This window comes from Kryptolebias marmoratus, linkage group LG22, assembly GCF_001649575.2.
Source record: "Kryptolebias marmoratus isolate JLee-2015 linkage group LG22, ASM164957v2, whole genome shotgun sequence".
Lineage (NCBI taxonomy): Eukaryota > Metazoa > Chordata > Actinopteri > Cyprinodontiformes > Rivulidae > Kryptolebias > Kryptolebias marmoratus.
The window spans coordinates 16691413-16703093 of record NC_051451.1 but is presented as its reverse complement, the minus strand read 5'-3'; the positions used below and the strand labels follow the sequence as shown (position 1 = coordinate 16703093).

At 42.5% G+C, this 11681-nt stretch overlaps 1 protein-coding gene across 1 annotated transcript in view; it reads right to left on the bottom strand.

Annotated features, from left to right (window-relative positions):
• add3b (adducin 3 (gamma) b) overlaps window positions 1–11675 on the bottom strand; it is an 18241-nt gene extending 6566 nt beyond the window's left edge. The window contains exons 1-6 of the mRNA XM_017430117.2: window positions 10067–11675; window positions 7871–8015; window positions 6784–6935; window positions 6261–6341; window positions 2636–2785; window positions 1858–2001 (exon numbers count right to left, since the gene is read on the bottom strand). Of these exons, the coding sequence (XP_017285606.1) occupies window positions 1858–2001; window positions 2636–2785; window positions 6261–6341; window positions 6784–6935; window positions 7871–8015; window positions 10067–10252 (858 nt within the window). The 5' untranslated portion in view covers window positions 10253–11675. The remainder of the gene's footprint in view (window positions 1–1857; window positions 2002–2635; window positions 2786–6260; window positions 6342–6783; window positions 6936–7870; window positions 8016–10066) is intronic.
• Window positions 11676–11681: the final 6 nt, after the last annotated feature.

Below are 11681 nucleotides of genomic sequence, written 5' to 3'. Positions count from 1 at the left end.
CCCCCCCCCCCGCCACAGAGCGGGGCTCATTAGAGACTACCTCCAGGATTCGGGAGCGGAGAGGATGGAATGACCCGCCTGCAGTTCTGACCTCAACCCAAACAAACACAACCACACCACAGCAGTGTGTGACCGAGCCGATGAGCAGCGTGAAGAGGAGGTGCCAGGCTGTTGTGGCTGTATATGGCTCTTCCACGTGCTACTGAGGCCACTGTTTGTTAAATTAATCAATCGTTAAATTACCAATATGAGTTGTTTCTTCAGACCTCAATCATCCAGTCCAATGTATGACACCAAACAAGAGTCAATAGCAGATTAAGCTTTTTAGCGTTCTAAGGGAAGATTTGAGAAGTTATTCATGGGCGCAACCCACATACTAAACTCTCAACTCACAAATGCATTTTCTAGACAAATTTGGCACAATTTAGGGAAAATAAACAGGCTCCCTAACAGTATAAGATTCATTGCCAAGAAGCATTGTTACAGCAAAGAATTAATCAACCAAACACAAATTTCCTTACTTTTTGTGCTAAGTTCAGAATATGTGCATGTTTGATTATTTCTGTGTGTGAAATCAGTCTCTAGAAAACACACAAGTGGAAGTCTAATGATTATGGATGGGCTTACTTTGGTAACGGATCTGCTCTTTTGGAGATAAAAAAAAAAAAATCTGATTAATAATTGAAGCGAAAATATCATATTAGTGACTCAGCAGGGTAGAAATCAAATGCGCCGAAAGAAAACGAAACTTGTACACCTCTTCCTTGCTGTTTTCAGCCTTTCGAAGCAAACACTCCGGCTCCCATTGGCTGCGCTACAGATGCAGAATCAAACGCATGCCTTCAGATGTGGCACTTGTTTTGTTGTTGAAATATCTTGTAAAGCATCTACTCAGGCATTCACAGCAGGTACCCGGCTTGGAAAGCAACGCGACGAAAGGAGGATGGAGCGTTTGAAAAGAAAAGTCTTAACTACAGATGCCATAAAATGTACATCAGTTGTCAGTAAAGCTGCTCAGAGGCGGCGAGAACGCTGTGTACGTCTGAGCACGACCAACTTTTGTTTTTCCTGGAAACCTGAACAAAATGGATGTGTGGGGAGAGCCACATGAACAGTCAGTCATGTCATAAAGTTGATTAAGGTCTGAAGGGTTTGTCTGTGTATGGCAAGAGACATTATCATGACAAAAAATATTTAGAGAGCAGATTTACTGTCAAGGTAATAACTATCATCTATGATTTTCTTTTTACCTGACATGCAAACTTGCATCACTCCAACCATGGAAATATTGTCATCTTCTTCAGGCAAACATCTATAACTAACGATTTTGGCCTAAGGCAAACAAAAGTTCTGGCATCAAACTTCTCTCAGTGCAGGCTTGGTAACTCATCGATGAATTTCTCTTTGACCCAATTAGCCAGAGTTTATGACAGCTTATCTTTAGTCTGCTGTAACTTCATTTTCTCCTGCTTGGGAGTAATTAATGGTTTACATTTCCTCCAGCTAATTACATAAAGTCTGAACACAGATGCCGACTCCTATATTTGCCATTTCTTACTGAGCAGTTTTCCATTTTCAAGACAGATTTTCTCATTTGGTTTACTTCTTTCTACACATACTGATGTATAAGTGGTTAAAACAGCACAAAGTGTGCAGAAGGGGTTATGAGTGCAACTGTAATTTTGTTGATATTTTATTATCACACACCTCATCCCACATCTGTCCAATAAGGAAAACTGAGCATTAAAAGTTTATCAGTGGTTGTAGTTCTTTTAGCCGGCACCCTCGTAAAGCTGACTAGATAACACGTTTTTCATGTGAAAGCGAGCGCGCTATTAATGGAGTGCTTGACAGTACCTTGGCAGTCGGGCCCAGAGCTTTCTGAAACTCCACCTTCTCCTCTTTATTATCCAGGCTGCCATGGTAACCGAAGCAGCTCACGTCTCCCAGAAGCAAAGCCTCCTGGGAAATGGGCAGGATTCCACATTTCATCGAGGACACCTGTTAGCGTGGGATAAAAACAACCGAGACTGTGATGCTCCAGCATCCCAACAGAGGCATCGTTTTTTTCTTTGCTCTAGGACACAAATATAAAATACGGCTTTGCGGTGATGCTCAGGGTGTTCTCTGTATTTTACAGCCAAATTTCAAGAGACGGGGGGAAAAAATGTGTAACTAGGTTTGTATCTGTAACAATCAGGCATGCTGGAAGCTGCCTTTAATCTGACCATCGTCCTCTGCGGCAGCTTTTACGTCGTGGTTAAACTGGAGCTCATTATCGCCTGTGTGTAAGTAAGTGTGTTCATTTCTGTCTGTTAGCAAAATATCTAATGAACCAAAAGGGCAGACTTTAATCACACTCTCAAAACGTAACCAATGGACGTACGACTACAGCTGATAAACTTTTGGATTAAACCCCTTTCAGAATGGTAATTACGGCTTATCGACTTGAGCAAAAACAAAAAGGGTTAAAATCGTCAATTTTTAAGATGTCGAGCTGAGATTAGGCGTTGTAGTAACCGAGAATCATCCCCAACTCCTACTCCGAGCGCTAACAGATCACACTAGCGGTATGCATTTCCTTCAAGGAATGCTGTCTTTACTTCAATAGGAAATGTGACTGGAGCGTACTTACGGCAGCTGTAGCTGCGGTGTGTATATGGATGATACATCTCACGTCGGGGCGCATCGAGTAAATGGCAGCATGAGGAGCAAATCCAAAATGGTCGATGCCCAGTTCAGTAGAGCCCTGGTCCACAATGTTGCCAATTATGTTTACTTTCACCTACATGTGGCAAAAAAAAAGAACACAGGTAAAGCTGTGATGAAAGGGAGAATTTTTAAAGTCTTACTTTTATTAATCACACAGATACAAGGAAAGAGAAAGAACACAGCTGCCTTGTGGCCTTTTGTTTCTAATAAAAGGTGTTTTTAGTTCATAGTTTCATACATATTGTGCCATATCTTAGAGGAAACAAAATGTTTCCCTCCGCAGAAAACATCTGTCAAAGCTATTTTTCTACATTTTCTGATTGTAGATCTCATGTTTTTGAGTTTTTCAGACAGTTTGTATCACATCATGTGAGTGAGGATGTGCAACCGCGTGCAAAACCCACAAAATAAAAACAGGAAGTCAAAAAAACCCTGACCCCGGGGCTGCAAAGCATCCCATACTGCCAGCTGCTGCTTTATCAGCTGGCTGCTTTTAAAAACCAGGCAGCCATTTAGTATTTCTTTGATTTTTTGGTTTTTTATGTTTTAAAAAATGTGAATTTCTCATTTAATAATCACTAACTTCAGCGACGAAACAATGCAAGCATGATGAATGATGATAGACAACGTGTCAGTATTTCGTCAGTCCCATTAACTCCTCGGGGAGCACAGGGCTGCGGGAAATGTCAATACATTGTCAAAATGTTGGATGTATGAGCGACGAACGCACGAGCTCGGCTGAGAGGGCGTTCTGCTGAGTAGGGAGCCATTTTCAGCGTTTGACAAATATTAGCGTAACAGGCATTGATAGAACACACTGAGACTTCGGCTAATTACACAGAAACAAATGTCTCCATGGGCTGCAACCGCATGCACAGTAAGCATTAAAAAGTTTAGTGACGACGCAGCATTTCCCACGAATACTACGGAGACATTCGTGGGCTTTATGAAAAATAACATTTAATAAATTATCTTCACGTATGAGGCACTTTTTAGAGCTTCATAAAATATAAAAAACATGGCTGAATCACAAGGACATTTTCTTTGCATTTGACGGGAACTCTGCACGACGCATGTTTTGTGCCACATTCTTTCACTTGACGATGCTCAAAATATACGTCCGGTAAACCTATTTCCTTTGATGAAGTGGGACTTTAGCCTTCTTTTAGTTCAACTCCAACCACCTTAATGGTGGTAGAACCTTCAAAGGCCCAGTTATGATGTCCGCAGGCAATTCTGGCCACCTGTGGAAACATATGTGCTCTGGTTAAAGTTTCCAGAGGGGGAGGGCAACTGCTTCCCAGCAAATCAGCGAGTGTCACAGACAGGTAAGCAGCCCATGTGCCGAACAATTCTAACACTCAAGTTTTGTGTGTGTGGTGGTGGTGGTGGGGTCACAGTTGTCTGCAGAAAGACCTGCAGACACCCACTGGTGACAACCTTTTCATGTCATGCCCGCTGAAATCTTATATCATTATAAATGGTTCAATTATAATAGATGCTCATCAACCAAGAGTCATCGTGTTGGTTCAAGAGGTTTTTTTTATAGATTAATAAATGCAAAGTGTTTTCTAAATGAATATGTAAAACAAAACTCAGTATAGATTCTCACATTAACTTTGAATAAACCAAGGAAATCGAGTGTTTTCTTTTGAACGCTTCATTTCTTTCTTGTAGTTTAGGCCTGTACACCTTTCTAAATAGAAGTGTGGACTGGTGGAATTTAGGGCCAGTAAAAAAAAAAAAACTAAAAACATGATTTTAACTCCCAATCATGGTTTGAGTGCACAAAAGGCTGAGTGCCTGAGGAGTAAAGACGGGCAGAAAATGTCAGGTTTGTGGACAATTGTGTAAAAAAACACTATTAAAACATAATGTCCCTATTTCTCTTTCAAATTGGCAATTATTCAATTGAAAAAAAAAAGTATTTCAAACAATTTTTGGTAAAATAAAATAAAAAATACCATGCAGATTGTTCTATGCAACAAGTGTAAAAGCTGAGATGGTTTGTGGTTGTTTCAGTGCTCTTACAATAGTAAATTACACTTTTGCATTGGCAGCAATAAAACACCAAAGTACATTGAGCTTTTAGAGTAACATATGCTGCTTTAAAGATGACTTTTTTAAAGAACACCCACATTTACTGATGGTCAAAGCAAAACTACTTTCTGTACAAATACAAGGGTAAGGCAGAGGAGATGATATTGAAGTGGCCTTCTGCAGTCCTGACCTTTCTCAAACGGAGAATGTGAAAGGAATGTTAAAATGATAAATATAACAACTCAAAGTGAGTAACGCAAGTTGCAGGTGAGACAGGATAACTCCTCAACTTTTAAGGACTGTGAGAAAGGGTGGCAACTTTACAAACTGGTGCAGGCTTTCTCCTATCCTATCATAATTACTTTAAAAAATGTTTCAGAGTGAAATGCAAGAATGTGAATACATGTATATTAGGAGATGAACAGAGGCTAATGAGACAGAACACAACCCGTCTTGGGTTTCTAATATCTGCAATAAAATGAAATTAAATATACTTTCAAAAGCAGAATTTCCACAAAGTTTTGCCTTTTTTGGCATTTAGTGATAAATTCAGCTGAGAATTGACAGCAGACTATTTCAGTTTGTCTGTTTTATAAACAATCATGTAAAATTTATTTCATTTTAAAACTTTATTTTATTCTTCTGAATGATTAAAGCAGGCCAATATTAGGCTTAGCTGACATTAGATTTCTAAAATGGCCTTCCCAAAACTCCAACCACAGCCCTATTGGAAATTTGTGGAGTATGATTTAAAAAAAACCCAAAAACAAGTCCATGTCAGGAAACTAAGCAAAATAAATTAATTCTACCAAATCTGCCAAGAAGACAGGTCAAAAATCCATCCAGATTTAAACCAGAAACTTGCAGATGGATACAAAAAGCCTGAGGTTAAGGTGCTAAGGGACATTAAAGCAATTATTAGTGGCAGTGTATTTGAGCATGTATGTAGGATTTTTATATTGTGTGGATTAGAAAAAAAATCCACAATAAATTCACACTTCTCTACTCAGTTCTGTTTTATAAAAATCATTAAAGTTGTTAATTTTATAATCAATACAGTCTGAAAAAAGAATGTTTCAAATCAGCCATTTAACGCCTGAAAAATATGACGTACGATTTCACGAAGGTAAACTTCTGACTGCAACTGTAACTTTTATTTGAGTTACAACTGGTTAACCTTTTTTGTTGCTGTCGCCAGTTTTAAGTAAACTTAAAGTAAAGCAAACAAAAAAGGGTTTGAGCAATCGCCGATTAAAAGGTTTTTGACAGAAAATCAAAAGTCTATTCTTATGCTGGATAACAAACTAGATTAGAGAGAAACCAATCACTTTTAAGCCTTGTAACATCCACTGTCGGACTGATTTGGAAATATGTTGATGTCTGACATACAGTATGTGGGTAAATATGTAGCTGACAACAAAACATTGTCAGACTGGAATCAATGTAAAGAACATAGAGTGAAACAACATCACAGTGCACTGAACCCGACACACGGTCATTGTTCTTACCAAATTTGCTGCCGTCACCTCAGCAAACGAGAGACCCCGTGGACTGATCAGAACATGGTCCTGCTCTTTACTGACACGCACCTACAACACAACTAACACATTAGTACATGCATTTCTTCAGGGCAAAAATAAAATGAACCGCGGGAGTAATTTCAAGCTTTTTAAACACCCATCAAGAAACTAATTACTGTCAGGGTCAAAAAGCAACGTTATTTACGCTGGGCTAGCAGCTTCCTGTACTCTTGAAGGGACAGAGACGTTGTGTTGGTCGACGAAACAGATTAAAACGTCACATGTTCATCAGATGTTTCACAGTGAAATTCTCTCATTCCATATCTAATCTTATTTCTAAACCATAAATAATTTATGGATTCTGGGAAAAAAAAAGAGAGAGAAGCAGGAGACATTCCTCTACAATCTGTCAAAGAACAGGGAAACACGAAGCCCTATTAGAGAAACACAAACCGTGTGCTGCATAAATGAGCAGGTGTGCGCCGGAGCGTGACCGCAGCGTTGTACTCACAGTGATGTAGGAGCTTGTAAAATGAGCCCAGCTGAAGAGGTCAACAAGCCTGTAGAGGGTGGCCAGCTTGCAGCGACTCTGCTTCTCCCCTTTGGCGAAGGAGGGAGTCTCAGTGGCGTACAGATCGTTGACGGGAGTCACCATCCCAAAGCCTGCGACGACACGCAGCGTTATCGGGACATCGCTCTACATCCGAAACACTGGCTTAGCTGCCCTTGTGCGTTTTAGTCAAACCTTGCGAATAATGTTGCGCTCAAGCACCATTGCAAGATTTCACACTCAGTGTAAGCGTTGAGAATGATCCTCAGCCACTATGACATCCAACTTTAGCTCATTATCTGTAAAATTACAGATATAGCCACCTTAGTGCTTTTTAAGGCCAGTTGGCAGCGGCAGACATCTTGAATTGGGTTGGTTTCGAAAGTTAATCACAAATCCAATGATTATTTCCTTAAAGTTTTACTTAGATTCAACCAATGGTTCATGAAACATTTTGATAACACACAGACGAGGGCAAAAGCATTATACCTTCATCGTTGGGCGGCGGGTGATAAAAATCTTTAAGTAAATGGAACTAAACACCCAAAGACCTCGAGTCTCCACAGCTAAAGAATTAAAAAAAAGAGCCTCCAGAATTCCCAACGTGAAACCGAAGAGTATTTTCAGACTTTAATGCCATATAAGGACATATAATGATGCAGAACCTGATCTTTTACAGCCACTCTGGCTTTCTTAAAGACCGGCTTGCATAAACAACCTCACAGCCACTTCCTTTATAACATGTTCCAAACATTTACTTTATCTGTGAGCGAGCAGGTCACGCTAACGTAATTACCCCTGCAAAACTGCCATAATTCTTTGCTGAGTAGTCATGAGGCTGTGCACTGACAATAGAGAACGCTGTCAACAACTTTCTGCCTTTTCTGCAGTTTCGGGGCAGTTCGGAGTCACAAGAGTCGGGGAATTCGCCCTCTAACAACGATGATAATCGGCCTGTGTGATGCACGCAGCCAGAGGACACACATTTCACGCCGATCAGGCCCCAGAGGAGACAAGGATGGATACGTCCGCACACGCCACCACTCACTGATGGGGGACGTCAAGGGGCCAGCCCCTCCCACGGTGCTGGCCATGACCAGGTCAGCGATCTGTCTCAGAGCCAGGAGGCCAGAGGGGTTGTTGCCCTTTGTCAGCTGGTCCTGAATCAGTCCCTCCAGCTCATCTTTGAACACCTGCAAAAAAGAAAAGAGGGGGCACAGACGCCGGTCGTGGGTCGCCCTGGTAACTCATATATACACAGCCTCGACCTCATTCCAACACCTCCTGTGGATGTGTCCAGGAGCGCAGTTTGCTTTCACACTCTCCTTATTACAACTGTAAACAAATCACCAAAGGCTTAATAGAACACTCTTTGTGGCTCTGTTAAAAAGGGGGCTTCATTAAAAGTAGAGAAGAAGAGGAGGAGGAGGAGGAGGAGGAGGAGGGCAATAAAACCGGACTATCAATTTTTGCACGGAGACCAGCCTGTGAAAAACTTGAAACAGCACCGTTTTCCTGTAAACTGCAGCTAAAAGCCCTGGCATTCTGCTTCATCTCCCCGCGGTTTCCATGGTGACGAGTTTCACTTGTTGGGGCTGTTATGCAATCGCAGAGGAGTGTGGGCTCGTCTTATTTCCATGCACTTCATTGGCATGTGTGCATTACACCTCCTTATCCTGCAAACTGTGCTGCTCTGTGTTATAGCGGTATGGTATTAGTAAAGGTTCCATTAATGCCGTACAGAAAAACTCCATTGGGGAGGAAAAAAATAAAAATAAAATAAAATGCCCTGCATCAGTTTTGGACGGTGCTGTAAGAGACATATTTCCTCACACTAAACAAAAAAAAAACATGATTTCTGAAGGTTCTAGATAATGTCCTAAAATGTTCAGGTTCTGTCCAGCTGTCTAATGAAGCTCTTGCAACGTTTAGACTAAAATCACTGAGAGGCAATCGTGTACGAGGACACCAAATCATTAAATGGTCGCTCTGTTTAAACCACTTAAAAATTCAAATGTGTATAAGAGACCAATTAACTCGCTTGCAAGCACAGTCAAAATATATTATCTTTTGAAAAACTGCACACTGCCTGCCACCCTTCGTGCCAGAGTTTTAGACTAAAATCATCTTTTGTGGAGAAACGATGGAGTTACTATAGAGCCCTTTTGTACAAATCTCGAAGACAATGGTATGAGTAATCTCATGCAGTATGGTGAGCTTTTATGTAATCTGTTAGCACCTAAAGTATTGTATGTGTTGAGTCTTAGTCTCAGTTACTATCACACCAAATTCTAGCCTAATATCTCTAAAACTGACTGAGTTATGGCTACTTACATGTTGGCGAATGTTCATTAGCTGTGGCGGCTATCTTGAATTAGAATGAGTCCAAAAGTGATTCAGTTGATGCACAGCCAGTGGCTGCTTTCTGGAAGCTTCATTCAAATCTGCCCACTGGTTCATGGGATATTTTGCTAACAGACAAACAGGGTTGACTCCTGCAGTTGATTCAATGGTTTTAAGCAAAGGGCTTGCCCAATGAGACGTACTTGGAGTATGTGTTGTGAATGACCTTCAGCTACAACGACGTCAGATTTTAGCACCATATCTGTAAAACTGAAGGAATTATAGCACCTTTGTTTTGTTTTTTCAGGTCAGTTGGCTGTGGTGGACATCTTGAATTGGGTTGGCACCAAAAGTTAATTAGTTGAAGGGGTACGTCCAATGATTACTATCTGAAATTTTCATTAAAACTGATCATGTCTATCACGAGAAATTTCGCTAACAGACAGAAAGCATCGACTCCAAAGAGTTGTGGGAAAACTTTCAAACAGAGATCCTGCACCTTCTGTTAGTGCTGAGAATGTGTTGGAGATCAGTTTCAGCTACTACCACGCAAAGTTTTGGGTCGCTGTTTGTAAAATCGGCTGAGTTATAGCCATATTTGTGTTTTTAAAGTCAGTGGCGGCCATCTTGAACCAGATTCATTCCGGAATCGGCTGCCGCTGAAAGGCGATTAATCTCTAATGCAGCTGGACAGTTAGGTGCACACAATCAGTTTGTGATGTCACTGTAGATCCGCTGACACTTTTTTAAACGAAGCTCATTAATATTGTTTTAAAGCTCAGACAGTTAAAGAGAAAGCAATATTTCATAAAAAAACAACAAGCTATAAAAAAAAAACCTCTTCCCATTTCAGCTTTTATACAGGAAGGCACTTAGTCGACCAGCGGTACAGGCTACGTACTGGACTCTGCAGGATCTGGGTGACCCGTTTCTTCTGCTCCATCATGTTGAAGTCCTGCCTCAGGTCCGGCGACAGGGTCCTGCTGCGGAGGTGGTGCTCCGGGTCGCCCTCTGGCTCCTTGGCGTTGATGCCGGACAGGGGCAGGGTCAGGGACCCGGCCGTCTGCCTCACGTCCACCAAACTCATGGTTTTCACCGCAGAGAGAGAGAGAGAGAGAGAGAGAGAGAGAGAGAGAGAGAGAGAGAGAGAGAGAGAGGGCCTCCCTGTAACTCCGCTGCGGAGACGAGAGGAGGAGGAGAAGAAGAGGACATCACAGCTCGGCTCGCAGTCAGGGCTGTCAAGGCAACGACGGATGGAGCTTTAGCTGAAAAGTGACTCACGTAATTGCAGAGACGCAGAGACAAAAGAGACGCGTGCACATTGTTATAAGAGCGATGCTGATTTAGAACAAAACAAATCAGTCACGGCAGATTTTGTGGATCTGAAGGCTTACAGATGTGCTCCATGAGGCATTCCGTGGGGGTGCTGTGGGAGTGTGGGGGTACAGGGGTCACAGTCACATCTAAGGGCTATCTTGTTCATATACGTTGCACAAAGTCAAGCTTGTTCCTGGTCATGCTGGACCCTGACAGGACTGTCCCTTGTCTCTGATCCTGTCTGTGGGGCTCATGGGCAGCATCTCATCGTGCAGTCATGGAGAGGAGGGCGTCTGGTTTGGGAACCTCGGGGGGGAGTCTCGTCTCTGCGTTTTGCGGATGACGTCGGCGTCTTCAGGCCATGACCTTCAGAGTGCACTGATGTGGCTAAAAGCAGAGTGTGAAGTGTCCTTTAAGCCTCAGGCCACGGTTCTCAACTGGAAGAAGTGGAATGTTCCCTTCGGGTCGGGCGTCAGCCTTTAACTCGAGGGGGAAGAGTTCCAAGTATCTGGGAGTCTTGGTCACTTGTGATGGAAGGATGGAGAGGAAGACAATCAACTTTGATGGCAGTCATAAGGGTGCTGTTCCGGTCCGTCGTGGTGAAGAAGTCGCTAAGCTCTCAGTGTACTGGTCCATCTAAGTCCCACTGAGCTCCTCCTCATCGAAAAGAGTTTAGGTCGCCGCCCTTTGGAGGATCCCATGCGTGTCTCACTGGGAGGAGACCCCTGAGCTGACTCGGAACTCACTGGAGGACACCTATAACCTCTCTGGCCTGGAAACATCTTGGGATCCCCCCCAGGAGGAGTGAGAAAGTGCTGCTGGGGAACAGGACGTCTGAGTTTCCCTCCTGGACCTGTTGCCTCAGCGACCCCGACCCGCAGATAAGCGGCAGAAAACGGATGAATGTTTTGAACATGGTGCATGGCTTTGTTTGTTTTGTTTTGTTTGTTTGTGCTGTAATATTTACACCACACAAACACAACATCTGTGTGAACACATTACCTCTCACAGAGCAAACAGCATTCTCTCTGGCAGGAATTAATTTTAAGTTCCGAAACTCCAGTTGGAGGGAAAATACCTTTTCTGGAGGAGTCTGAAGCATGATGGCTGGCGGTAAACAAAGGTAGGCCTGTTGTAAATCAGCAGTTTGCACCTTTTCGAGCGGCAGTGTAATCTGCGTGTGTGTGTGTGTGTGTGTG